This window comes from Cibotium barometz, chromosome 44 (assembly GCF_041138505.1).
Source record: "Cibotium barometz isolate CiBa-2024 chromosome 44, ASM4113850v1, whole genome shotgun sequence".
Classification (NCBI taxonomy): Eukaryota; Viridiplantae; Streptophyta; class Polypodiopsida; order Cyatheales; family Cibotiaceae; genus Cibotium; species Cibotium barometz.
Genome location: NC_141089.1, coordinates 31,180,548 through 31,194,256, shown reverse-complemented (window position 1 = coordinate 31,194,256; position 13,709 = coordinate 31,180,548). Strand labels below are relative to the sequence as shown.

General features: G+C 37.5%; 1 protein-coding gene across 2 annotated transcripts in view; it reads left to right on the top strand.

Moving 5' to 3' along the window:
* Window positions 1-13,084: 13,084 nt before the first annotated feature.
* Window positions 13,085-13,709, top strand: part of LOC147613201 (uncharacterized) — an 85,031-nt gene continuing 84,406 nt past the window's right edge. Inside the window, exon 1 of one of the 2 annotated variants that reach the window (XM_086782461.1) lies at window positions 13,085-13,218. In XM_086782461.1, the coding sequence (XP_086638587.1) occupies window positions 13,175-13,218 (44 nt within the window). In that variant the 5' untranslated portion in view covers window positions 13,085-13,174. The remainder of the gene's footprint in view (window positions 13,219-13,709) is intronic. The other variant, XM_086782462.1, reaches the window with a different exon arrangement.

Sequence of the window (13,709 nt, the reverse complement as noted above, 5' to 3'; positions counted from 1 at the left end):
TCTGGGCCATTGTCAATGGCACAAAGAAGAAGCCAACAAGGGACCCTGATAGCATTACTAATGGCTCCACATTCCATATATGGAGCATCAAGATGTAGATGGGCTTAGTGGCTTGTGATCTCTGGGCCATTGTCAATGGCACAAAGAAGAAGCCAACAAGGGACTCTAATAACATTACTAAAAGTGGACAAGCAATGCCTCTAAGAAGAGAAGAGAAGAGCTTAAGAGCTTAGCCCTTTGCTTAGCCACACACATGCTGAGCATAAGTTGGTTAAAAAGGTTTACAGCCGTGGAGACTATACCTTCTAGTCCCTCATAATAACAAGCATTCCTCTCTAAGTTAAAGGATTGTTTCTTAGAGGAATTGCCTCATCGACTACCACATTCTAGACCCAAAGACCTGAAGATTGAAGTTTTCCTAGGTAATACACCGCCTTACAAAGTACCTTATAGAGTTAATATACTAGAGAAAAAAGAAATCCAACATTAGATGGAAGAACTTTTGGAGAGAGGTTTGATTAGACATAGCAGGTCACCCTATGGTGCTCCCATACTTTTGGTCAAGAAAAAGAACATCACTTATACCATATGTGTACAGACTATATAGCCTTAAACAATATTACGCGATAAAGAATAGATACCCCATCCCAAAGATGATGATTTATTGGATAAATTGAGAGGGGCTAGGGTATATAGCAAAATTGACCTTAAGTTCGGCTAAGTAAGAATGATTAAGGAGGATGTGTATAAGACTACGTTCATGACTCAATCTGGTCATTATGAGTTTTTGGGGTAATGTCATATGATGAAATGCATATTCCTTAAACATCAAGATTTTGTGGTCGTATTCTTGATTACTAGTCTTAAAAAAAAATATTGAAGATCATAAGAAACATTCGGAGCTAGTAGTCTCAACCAATGGGCATTTAAGTGGATCCAAATAAGATCAAATCTATTGTCAGTTAGCTTAGACCTTGTGATATTATATATGATTTATGATTACTGTTAGGATTATGTAGTTGTTGTTATATAAAAAAAGTTAAGAACTTTGCATACATTACATATCCACTATCAAATCTCCTAAACAAGGCTAAACAATTTCATCACATTGATAGACATGATAGATCCTTTCAAGAAAGAAGCTCTTACTCATGATTCTATGTTTCGACTTCCTAACTAATTGTAGACCATTGGACATGATATATTCTTTCAAGCTTTGAAAGAAACTCTTACTCATGCCCCTATGTTACAACTTCCTAACTTTTCTAGACCATTGGACATGATAAATCCTTTCAAGCTTTGCAAGAAGCTCTTACTCATGCCCCTACGTGTTAGAACTTCCTGAATTTTCTAGACCATTCTTTGTGGTTAGCAATGGCATAGTTTATCTTGTTGTATGTGGTGATATTGTTGTGCCTTAGTAAATTGACACCTTTAGGTGGGAGGTTGTAAACATCTTCCTCCGATGGGTTCTGATCACCACCTTGATCCCAGTTGGTTGGAGGGTGGTTTCTAGTGCCATGGTTCTTCAGTTGGTTTGGCTATCTTGAGTTTGGACCTTGTGTCGATTGGGTTTGGCAATGGAGAGATATCTGCATTCAAATCTGGAAAGTTCTCAACCCCTTCCTCCACTTTTCCTTTACCTTTGTATTTGTGTGGGGTCTTCTCCCTTGGGCTATTCTTTGCCTTGCTAGAGTCCAGCTTACTGTCAGTTTCTTTAGTGGTATCCTTATTTTCTGATTGTTTCTTATTGCCCTCATCCTTCTTAGAGCTATCTTCTTTGTCATCCTTGTTGCTGGGCTTCTAATTGTTACTTATTGCCCTTGTCCTTCTTCTTAGAGTTGTCTTCTTCTTATCATCCCCCACTTAACCCTTGTCCTTCTTTGGCATTGGCCCCCTTTTGATTTTCGTCTTAGTAGACCATCAAGATCATTGTGTTTATCTAGCTCTAGACACTCGGGCTAGGCAACGTGTTCTATGTCAAAGAAGTAGGAATTTTGTTCCCTCTGCTTTGCGAATCCTTAGATACAATACTAGGAACAGTTCCAAAGGGTAGGTTGGGTACTTAAGTAAATTTAGCTTTTGATAACCCATGATTGCCAATCTTTTGCGAGCCACTCAAAGTCTTTGTTGCACTGGTCTACTTGGAAGGGTGTCCTTTGTTGATATATCTTGGCTTCTAACTCTATTCTTTGTTCTTGATCCAGCTTCTTTAGGGTTTCATTACCAAAAAGATAGAATCATGCCATATAATTGGTGAGGATCGAGTGTTTGCCAGAGGTGTAGACATCCATGGGACCTTGTAATGAGATGGACCCTTGAAACACTAGCATGGTGCTATAGCTATCATTAACAGTAGCATGGTGATATAGATGTCCATTAACACACTGACAGCTGCTTGTTAATGATCTCCAAGCCAAACAATGGAAGAGGAACTTCCAGTGAGATATTTTGCTAAAGGGCCATGAGGCCGAGTGCATGCCCTACCAACTTGATATGAAAGCCATTAACACATTAACACCTGCTTGTTAATGATCTTTAAGCCAAAAAATGGTAGAGGAAATTCTAGTGAGATATTCCGATAAAGGCCCATGAGGCTGAGTACATGCCTTACCAACTTTAGATATTTCCTAGGGGGGTGGTTTTGGTGAACGAGCTCTAAGAGATTTGTGGTAATTTGGCTTAACGCCATCTCTTTATTTACATCTCTCTCTGGGACAACGAGGAAGGTGTCGAGAGGCCTCTTTCTTTTCTTTGCTTTAGTGTCGCCACCTCAGCCCCTCTAGCCTTTTGATTCTTTCATCCTTTGCATCCAAGTGAGGCTTCATGCTCAAATTTGTTAGATTCAAGAGCCTTTTCACACTTTCCAACTTAATGGTCAGCCTACCCCACAGCACCCTTGGCCTTATTCAACTCTATGTTGAGCGTTCTATTGATCTCCTCTTTCTATTTGAGGTATAGGTTTGCTTCATCTAGGTGGCTCTGTAGGGTTTGCTTCGTCTAGGTGGCTCTATGTTGAGCGTTCTATTGATCTCCTCTTTCTATTTGAGGTATAGGTTTGCTTCATCTAGGTGGCTCTGTAGGGTGTTGGTTTTGTGTTTCTTCATGCACTCACACAAGCGTGCAAGCAAGCTAACAAGACTCATAGCCATAGACATGCAAGATATGGAAGCAAGAAGGAGAGATAAGAAATCACAAGACAATACAACTAGAGAAGCCCTCCAAAGCTCAATGTTGATTGTATTAGTCAAGAATTTAGACAATACAACTAGAGAAGCCCTCCAAAGCTCAATGTTGATTGTATTAGTCAAGAATTTAGACACTCCCATAAGTCATTTATATACAATTGGGGCTTTGCCCCGCTGCCCACACTTATGGGGTGTCCATAACTAGTTCTTATCTATTTACAAGTCTTATATGGCCGGTTTCTATTTACAAAGTGGGTCCCCTGCCATATGTTGTGTGCATTTCTTGAGTTAGGGTGGGGACTATATCATAAGTATAAAAAATGGTAGCACTATATCTTTTAAAGAAGGTGATTATGTTTTCTTAAGAATTGAAAAGAGACGTCTCAAGAAGGTTGAGAAGAATCCAGTAGTGAAATTGGCACCAGGTTCTATAGATTATTTAGGGTCACTAAAAAGATCAATGACCTTGCATATTGATTAGATCTACCATTACACTACCATATTGATTAGATCTACCATTACACTACCACATTCACAATTCTTTCCACATTACTTTAGTTTGTTGAAAGTGTTTAGAGGACCACTTCCTTCACATCGTACTTATGAAGAGCTACCTCTAAATTGTTGTTACCAAAAAGATAGAATCATGCCATATAATTGGTGAGGATCGAGTGTTTGCCAGAGGTGTAGACATCCATGGGACTTTGTAATGAGATGGACCCTTGAAACACTAGCATGGTGCTATAGCTATCATTAACAGTAGCATGGTGATCATTGACGCTACCAACACATGCACATGAAACACTAGCATGGTGCTATAGCTATCATTAAAACAGGTATCATTGATCATTGATGCACTAACACATGCACATGAAACACATACACTATGATCTTCTTTTGACCATCAAGAGCCATCCTATAGAAGATGTTTGGTTGGATGCTTGAGTAATATAGATAAAGAAAGAGGGATGCTAGCTAGATTCTTCTATGATGGTAGATTGGGGATGCTTGAAATATAATTGCACCAACCATGCTAGTAGTTGGTATTATGGGTGATTCCATATTAAATACTAACAAGCCAGTGTTGTTCGTCTATGCACATTTGGGTACATACTAGTGTTATGGATGATTCCATATAGACTAACAAGCCAGTGTTGTTAGTCTATGCACATTTGGGTACATACTAGTGTTATGGGTATTGTGGGTGATTTCGTGTTATATATTGAGTTAGTGTTATTAGTATTGTGGGTGATTCTGTGTTATATACTAAGCTAGTGTTATTGGTATTGCGGTTGATTCCGTGTTATATATTGACCTAGTGTTATTGGTATTGTGGGTGATTCCGTGTTATATGCTAAGCTAGTGTATATGCTAAGCTAGTGTTATTGGTATTACGAGTGATTCAGAGTTAAATATATTGAGCTAGTGTTTTTGATATTTATCTTTGTGCTTGTCCCATGCTGTCATGTTGGGATTGAATGAGAGGATTGTGTGTAACTAACGTGGTTGGCATTGTTGTGAACACTATGTTATATTTTGTGCACATGTGAGTACAATTATTTATGCTTGCAACATTAGTTACAATAATTAATGTTACTTTTGTAAAAGATAAGCCCAATTTTATAAGGAAAGCTAATTATGGCTCCTTGGGCTATTTTGGAGGAAATATTAAAAATACCCACGTGTGGAAAGTTGTGAAATGCACATTATGTGTGCATATACTAGGAGGCTAACCCACATTAGGCTTGTGAGCATGGGAGCATAGGAACAAGCTTTAGTGGAGCATGGGTTAGGACTAACCTTAAGGGTTAAGGTTAGGGTCACGCATCCAAGGGCCACACATAGGAAATGGAGAGTCAAGAGTCACTTGAGGGCCCTCCTACATAATAGGGGTATGGGGCACACTCAAGGGAGGCTTGGGGGCTTGAGGGCTCGGAGGCTTAGGCTATGGTCTCTTGTGTAGAGGTCCATATCTACTCACCTACCATTTCACACTATAGCTACATGCTATTGGATTGGAGTTATACCTCTTGTGTAGAGGTCCATATCTACTCACCTACCATTTCACACTATGGCTATTGGATTGGAGTTATACCTCTTGATGGTATGGGACATCAAGGTAGAGGTATGATGTATTTCATTTATAATTCATGTGTGCATCCCTTGGGCTTGGGGATGGTCGGGTGGTTGAGTTTATGCCTGATTTATGCATGTTTATGCATAATAATTATCTAGAGATCTTAGGGTTTTAACAGTGGTATTAGAGCAATCTCTAGTTAATTGTTGTTATTTTTTTTTGAAGTAAATTTTAATATTTACTAATAAAAATGTTAATTTATTGATTTGTGTTGATGATTTGCACGTGGATCATCGATATGGTGATTGGAACGCGTGTTACAACAATTCAATGGACGAATGAACGTTGCGGGGAATTTCGTGAGTTTAATGCTATTTTTTTCTATTTTTTATGGTTAAAAATAAGCATTAATAGAAATTTTTACAAAAATACCACATATTTTACTGTATATATTTTTGGTAGAATGGATTCCCTAAATTTTTAGAAATTTTTTCTAATTTTTAAGAAATTTTTAGAGCATTTTTATGGTTAAAGTATTTTTTATAATTTTTGCAGGTTTTTTCCACGGGTATGCGATCAAATTTCTGTCGATTTTCTGCTGAAATGCAGTAGGGGACAGCATGTTGATGCATGAAATGCTCTCCCGTGTGTGTGGGACTCTCTCTGCCTCTCAATTTTGATTTTTCTTTCTCTTTTCTGTGAAAATTTCTCTTAAAAGAGATTTTTTAAAAATATTAATCATAATTAATGTTACTTATGATTAAGTAAACTTTAATTAAAAACTTCAATCAAAAGATTAAAGTTAATCTCCCTGTTAACAGAGGAGAGAGGGGAGAGGAGGAAGGTGTATTGGATGGAGAAGGAGAGGAGAGAGGGGAGAGGGAGGATTCCATTTCCCTCAATAGGCGCAACGCGCGGAGGGGGGGGGAGCGGCTGCGCTACAGCTAGACGAGCGAAAATCACCCCCTCCTAAAAAATCAAAAACCTTAATAAGCTAAAAGCTTATTATTATTAATATTTATTTTTTAAAAAAATGAGTTTTTTATTTTAAAAAAAGCTTTTGATTCTAAATGCGTTTGGGGTAATTTTAAAATTCCTGCAAATTAGACAAAGGTTAGTTTAAATTTTATGAAAATGTGGGGTTGGTGTTTGGCATGCGGTGTGTCCATTCGGGTGCCCGTGACCATTTAAATTCTTTTAAAATACATATTTTTGACCCAAAAATTTAAAAAATCCATTAAAATTTTAAATTTTCATTGGATTTGAGAATTGTTGGGTAGAATTGGAAATTTTGTGAACGATGGGATTCTCAAGAAAAATTAGGAATTTTTTAGAAATTATTTTTAGAAATCTTGAAAAAATTAGTATTTTTTAAAATATCAATAATATTTATGAAATTTATTCGCTGAAATTTTTTTGAAAAAATATAGGTTTGGAATGCAATAAGATAAGTTTGGTGGAATTCAAAATTATCATATTTTGAGGCCCTAGAAAATTAGGAAAAAATCATGATAATTCTGAGGGTTATTTAATGTCGAAGTACGTTTTTTGGTGCTGACATTAGATAGATGCGGGTTATTGGCATATTATTAATACGATTGTACCTCGTATTAGTAGTTATTTTTGTTTGGATTAATTCTAAACGATGTTTTCATGATTTTTGGCCTTTATTTAGCCATTCTTTTTGGACACGTTCTTTAATTTCTTTTGATGGCTATAAATTGCGTTCAAAGTGTGTTTTACCTTTGACACTTTTCCATGATAATTTATTTTGCACTTATTTAAGTGTGCTTAATTTCTTAAGCCTAAGACAAATTCTATCATGGGTCAATTGATCGGTTTGTTTTGGTGGATTTTATTGGATGTTTTTCAAGTTTTATATGGACTCATCAGGTTCTGCCTAGATCACTTGTGTCTAGGGGTTTTTTAATGAGTGCTACACGCATGTGTTTCACTTTCTTACTTTGGAGTTTTGCTTGAACGACACAATGTTTATATACTCCGGATTGATGAGTTGGCCACCAATTTTAATACTTCTTCTGGCATGATTAATGTCCATTAGATGATATGCATTGATTTTTATGATCAACTGTGGTTTTCATGGATTTGAGGAGCTTTTATGCTTTTATCCATGGTTTTATAAAAATCTTTTGATCTTTTGGATAATATCATGTGCTTGAAGGTAGCATTTGCCTTCATTTTTTGCACATAATTTTGGAGTATATTGCTTGTACTCTTGTACATATTCCAACTTGGATACCTAGTTGCTTTTATATCTAGGTGAGTTATTTTTCTACCCCAGCTTTATTGTGTTTATAGGGTAGTTATCATTAGAAAGGCGCACCAATAATTCAATTTCTTTTCTAATGATGTACTCGGAAAGAGTTATTCCTTGATGTGGTCTTAGTTATATAGAGACAGGTTTTAGTATGTAAAAGTCTTGATAAGGCCATCTTATTCCTTTTATACAGGATTTTATTCATATTTTCCTAGACGGCTTACTAGGGAGTTTTCAAATTGTTAAGGTATGTATAGGTGGTATCATGGTGGTATGGGACGCTAGTGATCCATCACATATATTATCTTATGGGATAATTTGGGCTCAAGATTGTTGCTTTGCTTACATCACTTAGCATGTTGACCTCAACATTCAAAGACAAACTCATTTTCTAAATTCACTAGAAGTTATAGTGTGGGCATTCTCTAGATAAACTTCTTTTATCTATAGCCTGCATGTTTTGATAAGGGAAATCTCGTCGGTATATTCACTTGTTGAAATCTGTTTCTTTAAAGTTCAAACAAGTTTATGTTGTTGTGTTCGGATAAGGAAATTTGGATTCTTCCTTTGTTGGCATTTCTTTCTCTAGTTTCGTACTTTAGGTGATTTGTACAATAAACCTGATGGTTTACGGATGGACATATGTGATTCATTGAGACGTTGATGACTCTCTATGTTGATATGGGTAACTCGGGACGCGATTATTCCATATGCAGATGTGGGTATGTCAGGACGCCGATGAATCCATGGTTTCTGCTGTTATAATGCCATGTTTTCCTACTTTATTATGAATGGTTTACAACGAGAAAGTTTGTTAGATACCTGTAACGCCACTACGGGTGTTACCACAAGAGGGGACGGCCTCTGGCTCACCACCCAGCCATAGAGGAAGAAAGAGGATTGCCCCTCATCCCCCAGGCTATATAGTGTGTGGCCTGGCCGCCCATGACTCCCCATGGGCATCCTCTCCCACTGAACCCCGGATGGCCAGATCCCATGACTCCCCATGGGCATCCTCTCCCACTGAACCCCGGATGGCCAGATCCTTGGCCATCCAGTCTGCTGTCGGTCAGAGGTGTTACAGCCTACGTGACATTACCCCCCCCCTTAAGAAGAGTTTTCGTCCTCGAAAACAAACTGGAGAAACCTCTTGGAAATTGCACTACGGCGTTCCCAGGTAGCTACCTCCTCATCCCTATCTGTCCATTCAACAAGTACCTCCTGGTATGCTTTATGTCGGGTTTGTTTGTCACGATACCCTATCAGATTCATGTGGTATCTTTGGTGGCTCTATCAAGTCCACCAAAATCTCTGGAGAAACTATGTTCTCTAACCCGTGAACCGATTTCTTCAGTTTACTGACATGGAAGACAGGATGGACTTGAGAACTCTCTGGTAACTCAAGTACCTCCTCATCCCTATCTGTCCATTTAACAAGTACCTCCTGGTATACTTTATGTCGGGTTTGTTTGTCACGATACCCTAGAATCTTTTCAGGTTCATGTGGTATCTTTGGTGGCTCTATCAAGTCCACCAAAATCTCTGGAGAAACTACGTTCTCTAACCCGTGAACTGATTTCTTCAGTTTACTGACATGGAAGACAGGATGGACTTGAGAACTCTCTGGTAACTCAAGTTTATATGCTACGTCCCCAATCTTCTTAAGGATTTTAAAAGGACCACAATATCTCGGAGAAAGTTTATCACACTTTCCTGTTTTCATGGTTTGTGATTGCGCAGGAACCTTGAGGAATACAAAGTCACCTTCTGCAAAGGTCACCTTTCTACGTCCTTTATCCGCATAAGTTTTAGCGTGCGATCCTGAGCGCTACGAATGCTCTCATGTGTGGCTCTGAGCATATCATTCATATCTTCAAGGAAATCCTTGACAGATTGAATCTTCTCCTTTTCTAGGCCTATAGCCATCGGAGATCTCGGCTGGAATCCATACATTAACATGAATGGTGTAAATCCAGTCGCTGAGTGTTTGGAGCTGTTATATGCAAACTCCAATAAGGGCAAGTACTCTTCCCAATTAGATTTCTTCTTTACTAACATAAGAACGCAACATATCCTCTAGAATTTGGTTAACTCTTTCAGTTTGACCATCAGACTCCGGATGATCTGTCGTACTCATACTCAGAGTAGTATCCAACTTTTTGAAGACTTCCCTCCAAAAATGACTGTTGAACTTTCTATCTCTATCTGACACTATATCTGAGGGCAGGCCATATAGCTTGTAGAGATGTTCAAAGGACATCGAGCTTGATGCATCGAGGGATTTCTTGCGTGATATGTAGGAAATGCTGATCCAAGCTCGGGATTCTATCAGGAGTGCTCAGGATATGGCACGGTTCTATGCTGATAGAGGACGCTCAATTTGGTCTTTTGAACCAGGAGCGTTGGTTTATTTAAAAGTTCCTAAAGATTTTTAGACTTTGTCAAAAGGAAAATGCTCGAATTTATCTCCTAGATATTGTGGTCCATTTCGAGTTATACATCGGATCGGCACGGTTCCGTATGAACTAAAACTACCTCCAATTGTTAGAGTTCATCCAATCTTTCATATTGATAGATTGAAAGGGAAACTGGGAGGTGAGGATAACACAGTTACTCCTCAAGAACTCGTTGAAGTCGAAGATTTATCTCACGTTAGAGTTCATCCAGTCTTTCATATCGATAGATTGAAAGGAAAACTGGGAGGTGAGGATAACACAGTTACTCCTCAAGAACTCGTTGAAGTCGAAGATTTATCTCACGTTAGAGTTCATCCAGTCTTTCATTTCGATAGATTGAAAGGGAAACTGGGAGGTGAGGATAACACAGTTACTCCTCAAGAACTCGTTGAAGTTGAAGATTTATCCTACGTTCCACATGAACATAATAAGGTACTTGAATTCAAGGAAAGGAAACTTTATAGTTGACTAATTCCTGAGGTTAAAATTAGGTAGAAAGATAGGGAAATAGAGGATTCGACTTGGGAGTCGGTTGATATTGTTCAATGCAGTTCTCCTTCTTTTCATTGCAAGAGTGCAGTTCTCCTTCTTTTCATTGCAAGAGTGCAATGTTTTGAGAGAGGGGAAGTATGTTATATGTACATTATGTGTGCATATACTAGGAGGCTAACCCACATTAGGCTTGTGAGCATGGGAGCATGGGAACAAGCTCTAGTGGAGCATGGGTTGGGACTAACCTCAAGGGTTAAGGTTAGGGTCAGGCATCCAAGGGTCACACATGGGAAATGGAGAGTCAAGAGTCACTTGAGGGCCCTCCTATATAATAGGGGCATGGGGCACACTAAAGGGAGGCTTGGGGGCTTGAGGGCTTGGAGGCTTAGGCTATAGTCTCTTGTGTAGAGGTCCATATCTACTCACCTACTATTTCACACTATAGCTACATGCTATTGGATTGAAGTTATACCTCTTGATGGTATGGGACATCAAGGTAGAGGTATGATGTATTTCATTTATAATTCATGTGTGCATCCCTTGGGCTCGGGGGTGGTCGCGGGTGGTTGAGTTTATGCTTGATTTATGCCTGATTTATGCATGTTTATGCATAACAATTATCTAGAGAGATCTTAGGGTTTTAACAGAAGTGGATCCACTCACGTGCCGGGTAGGGGGGAGGGGGAGGGAGGGGAGATTGCACCCAATGCTTTGGCTTGCATTATTTTCTTCATGCTTTTATGTGCTTTCCTATGCTTTCGTCATGGTTGACTTATTCACACATAGTCATTCAATTCTAGTTTGAAAGGCAAATGAGTGGTGAGAGTTCCTCCTTATACCAAGATCCTGCAAGATTTCTCCTTACATGAAGATCTTATCATTGTCTTTAAGTTTATTAATGTCTTTCATGTATAATTGCTGATATTGAACTCACCATATGTACTTTGATCCAAACACTCTCTCTCATAGAACCATAAGTGGTTACAATACTGGAGATCAACCTAGGTGTAAAGTAAAATGAGTAAAAGATTACCTTGTTAATACTAAGAGTTCCCAGAGATAATTCCCCGATAACTTAGTAAAACCTAAGAGTAAACAAATACCTATCTAAAAAGTTCTTATACTCCATGGTCACTACTGCATCAACATTATTATGGGGACAATAGGTGGCTAGACCTTACCACCCAACAGTAGGCTCCAATATGTAAACAATGGGAATCCTCATCTAAGAGCTATGCTTTGATGCAATCCAAGCAATGTGCAAAAGTGATTTTCCAGGATATTTATTGTATTTATGTACGAAGGAGACATAATCATACAACATGCATTGAGATCATTGTGGGTACTCCATGATGGCGCATAGAGCTACCAACGATGAGACGATGTGCTGCTCGTGTTGTAGTGTTATCGAAGAATCATGACCTTAAGTGCCAAAATGAGCTCATTAGCGCAATCATATGATTTGCAACAATCCCTTGCTTTCAGATTTGCTTTAAAATTATCACCTAAAACTAAAGCTGGCGGAGCAAAAAAAGAAAGAAAAGAAAAGCAATCCTATGCTCTTTCTAAATCTGAAAAAAATGTTATAGCGCTACTGTGTAAAAATTGATTACACTTATTTCTTTTTAGAACTCTCTCCCTCTCTCTCTCTTTCTCCCCCCCCGCCCCGCCCCTCCCCTCCCCCATATATTTAGTAATATTAAACAAATTTAACATTAAAATACCTATATTTAATAAGAGAAGCATTCTCTTCAAAAAGACCTACATTAATATTAAAAGAAGTAATTATTAATATACCTATCCCTCCCCAGACACACACATCCAAAGAGAGAGAGTGAGAGAGAGAGAGAGAATCCCTACACAATTATTACATACCTCCAAGCTCTACCTTTTTACAGGGAGGCCGAAAATGTAACATTGTGAATTGATAGTTACTTTACTTCATATTAGATATATACATATTATTATTGGTATATTTATTATTTTCATTACTTTACACTGTAAAATATAAAAATACAATAGTATGTATACTCATTAAAATCAAAACACTGTGATGCTTATTTAACTTATATATCATTATTATATGCACTTATTTTATTCAATTACATTACTTACTCATTTAGAATATATTAGTATGTTTATGAAACATAATTTTCATTTTAAAAATTAAGTAAAATTTAATGGTACTTTTATACTCACAAACATATGTTTAAAAAATATTTATATGTTTTTTTAGCAACTTCTTTTCCATTATTCTACAAAATATGTATATTTATTTGGGGTGTACATGGCACAAAATGTGTCCGGGTAAACTTGTTTTGTCACTAGTTTCATCCCTCTGCTCACACACCAGGGAGACTTATCTACTTTCTTAAGATGGGACCCTAGCATCGTAAATTTCTCGAGGCGTGACAACGACCAAGTACTCCGGTTATATTGATGTTTATATGTATTTGACCATAAATCTTTCTTAAAAAAAACGAAAAAGAAAAGAAAAGGAAAAAAAATATTATATTCTAGAAAAAGTAATAAGGACGCTCAGAAAATAAAAGAAAAATATTATATTTTTTTGTAAAGTTATAAGTACACTTTAATTTGTGTTTCGGAGCGCCTTGCTTCATTCAGGCAGGCGCGTTTTCCGTCGCAGAAAAGAAGAAGAAGGGAAAACTTCAACTGCACAAAGATGTTCGAATCCGTGTTTGGGAAGTCCTTCAATTCTGCAAAATGGTAGGAAGACTCTGCTTCACTAAGTATTTTAAAGATTTTTTATAAAAAACGTGCATTTTTATTTTCTTATACAGTCTGCCTTGAATAGAAATTTAGCTTACAACAGATCAAAAAAAGATCTTTAATTAAACAAATTTGTAGCTCCTAGAAAGGCGAATTTCGCTTTGGCAAATTTTTTTTTTAAAAAAGGAAGAAAACTCCTACAAATAAATCAAGTAGCATTGTTACCTCTCCAATCTAGAACAAAGACAAAAAAAATGGAATCGTTGGGGAAAACAACACTTTCTGGCTGACTGCGAGACAACAGGTTAAATCTGAGATTATTAATTGATTTACAGTAGTTATAGTAATCAACTAGATTTTATGAATGTACTGAATATGGCACATTTAAAGGTTTTTGCAAGTGAATTTAAAAAATACTAGACTACAAGCTTTTCCTAAGAAAGGCCACATAGAAATGATATCTGATCTGACTGTTGGTGGACATGCAA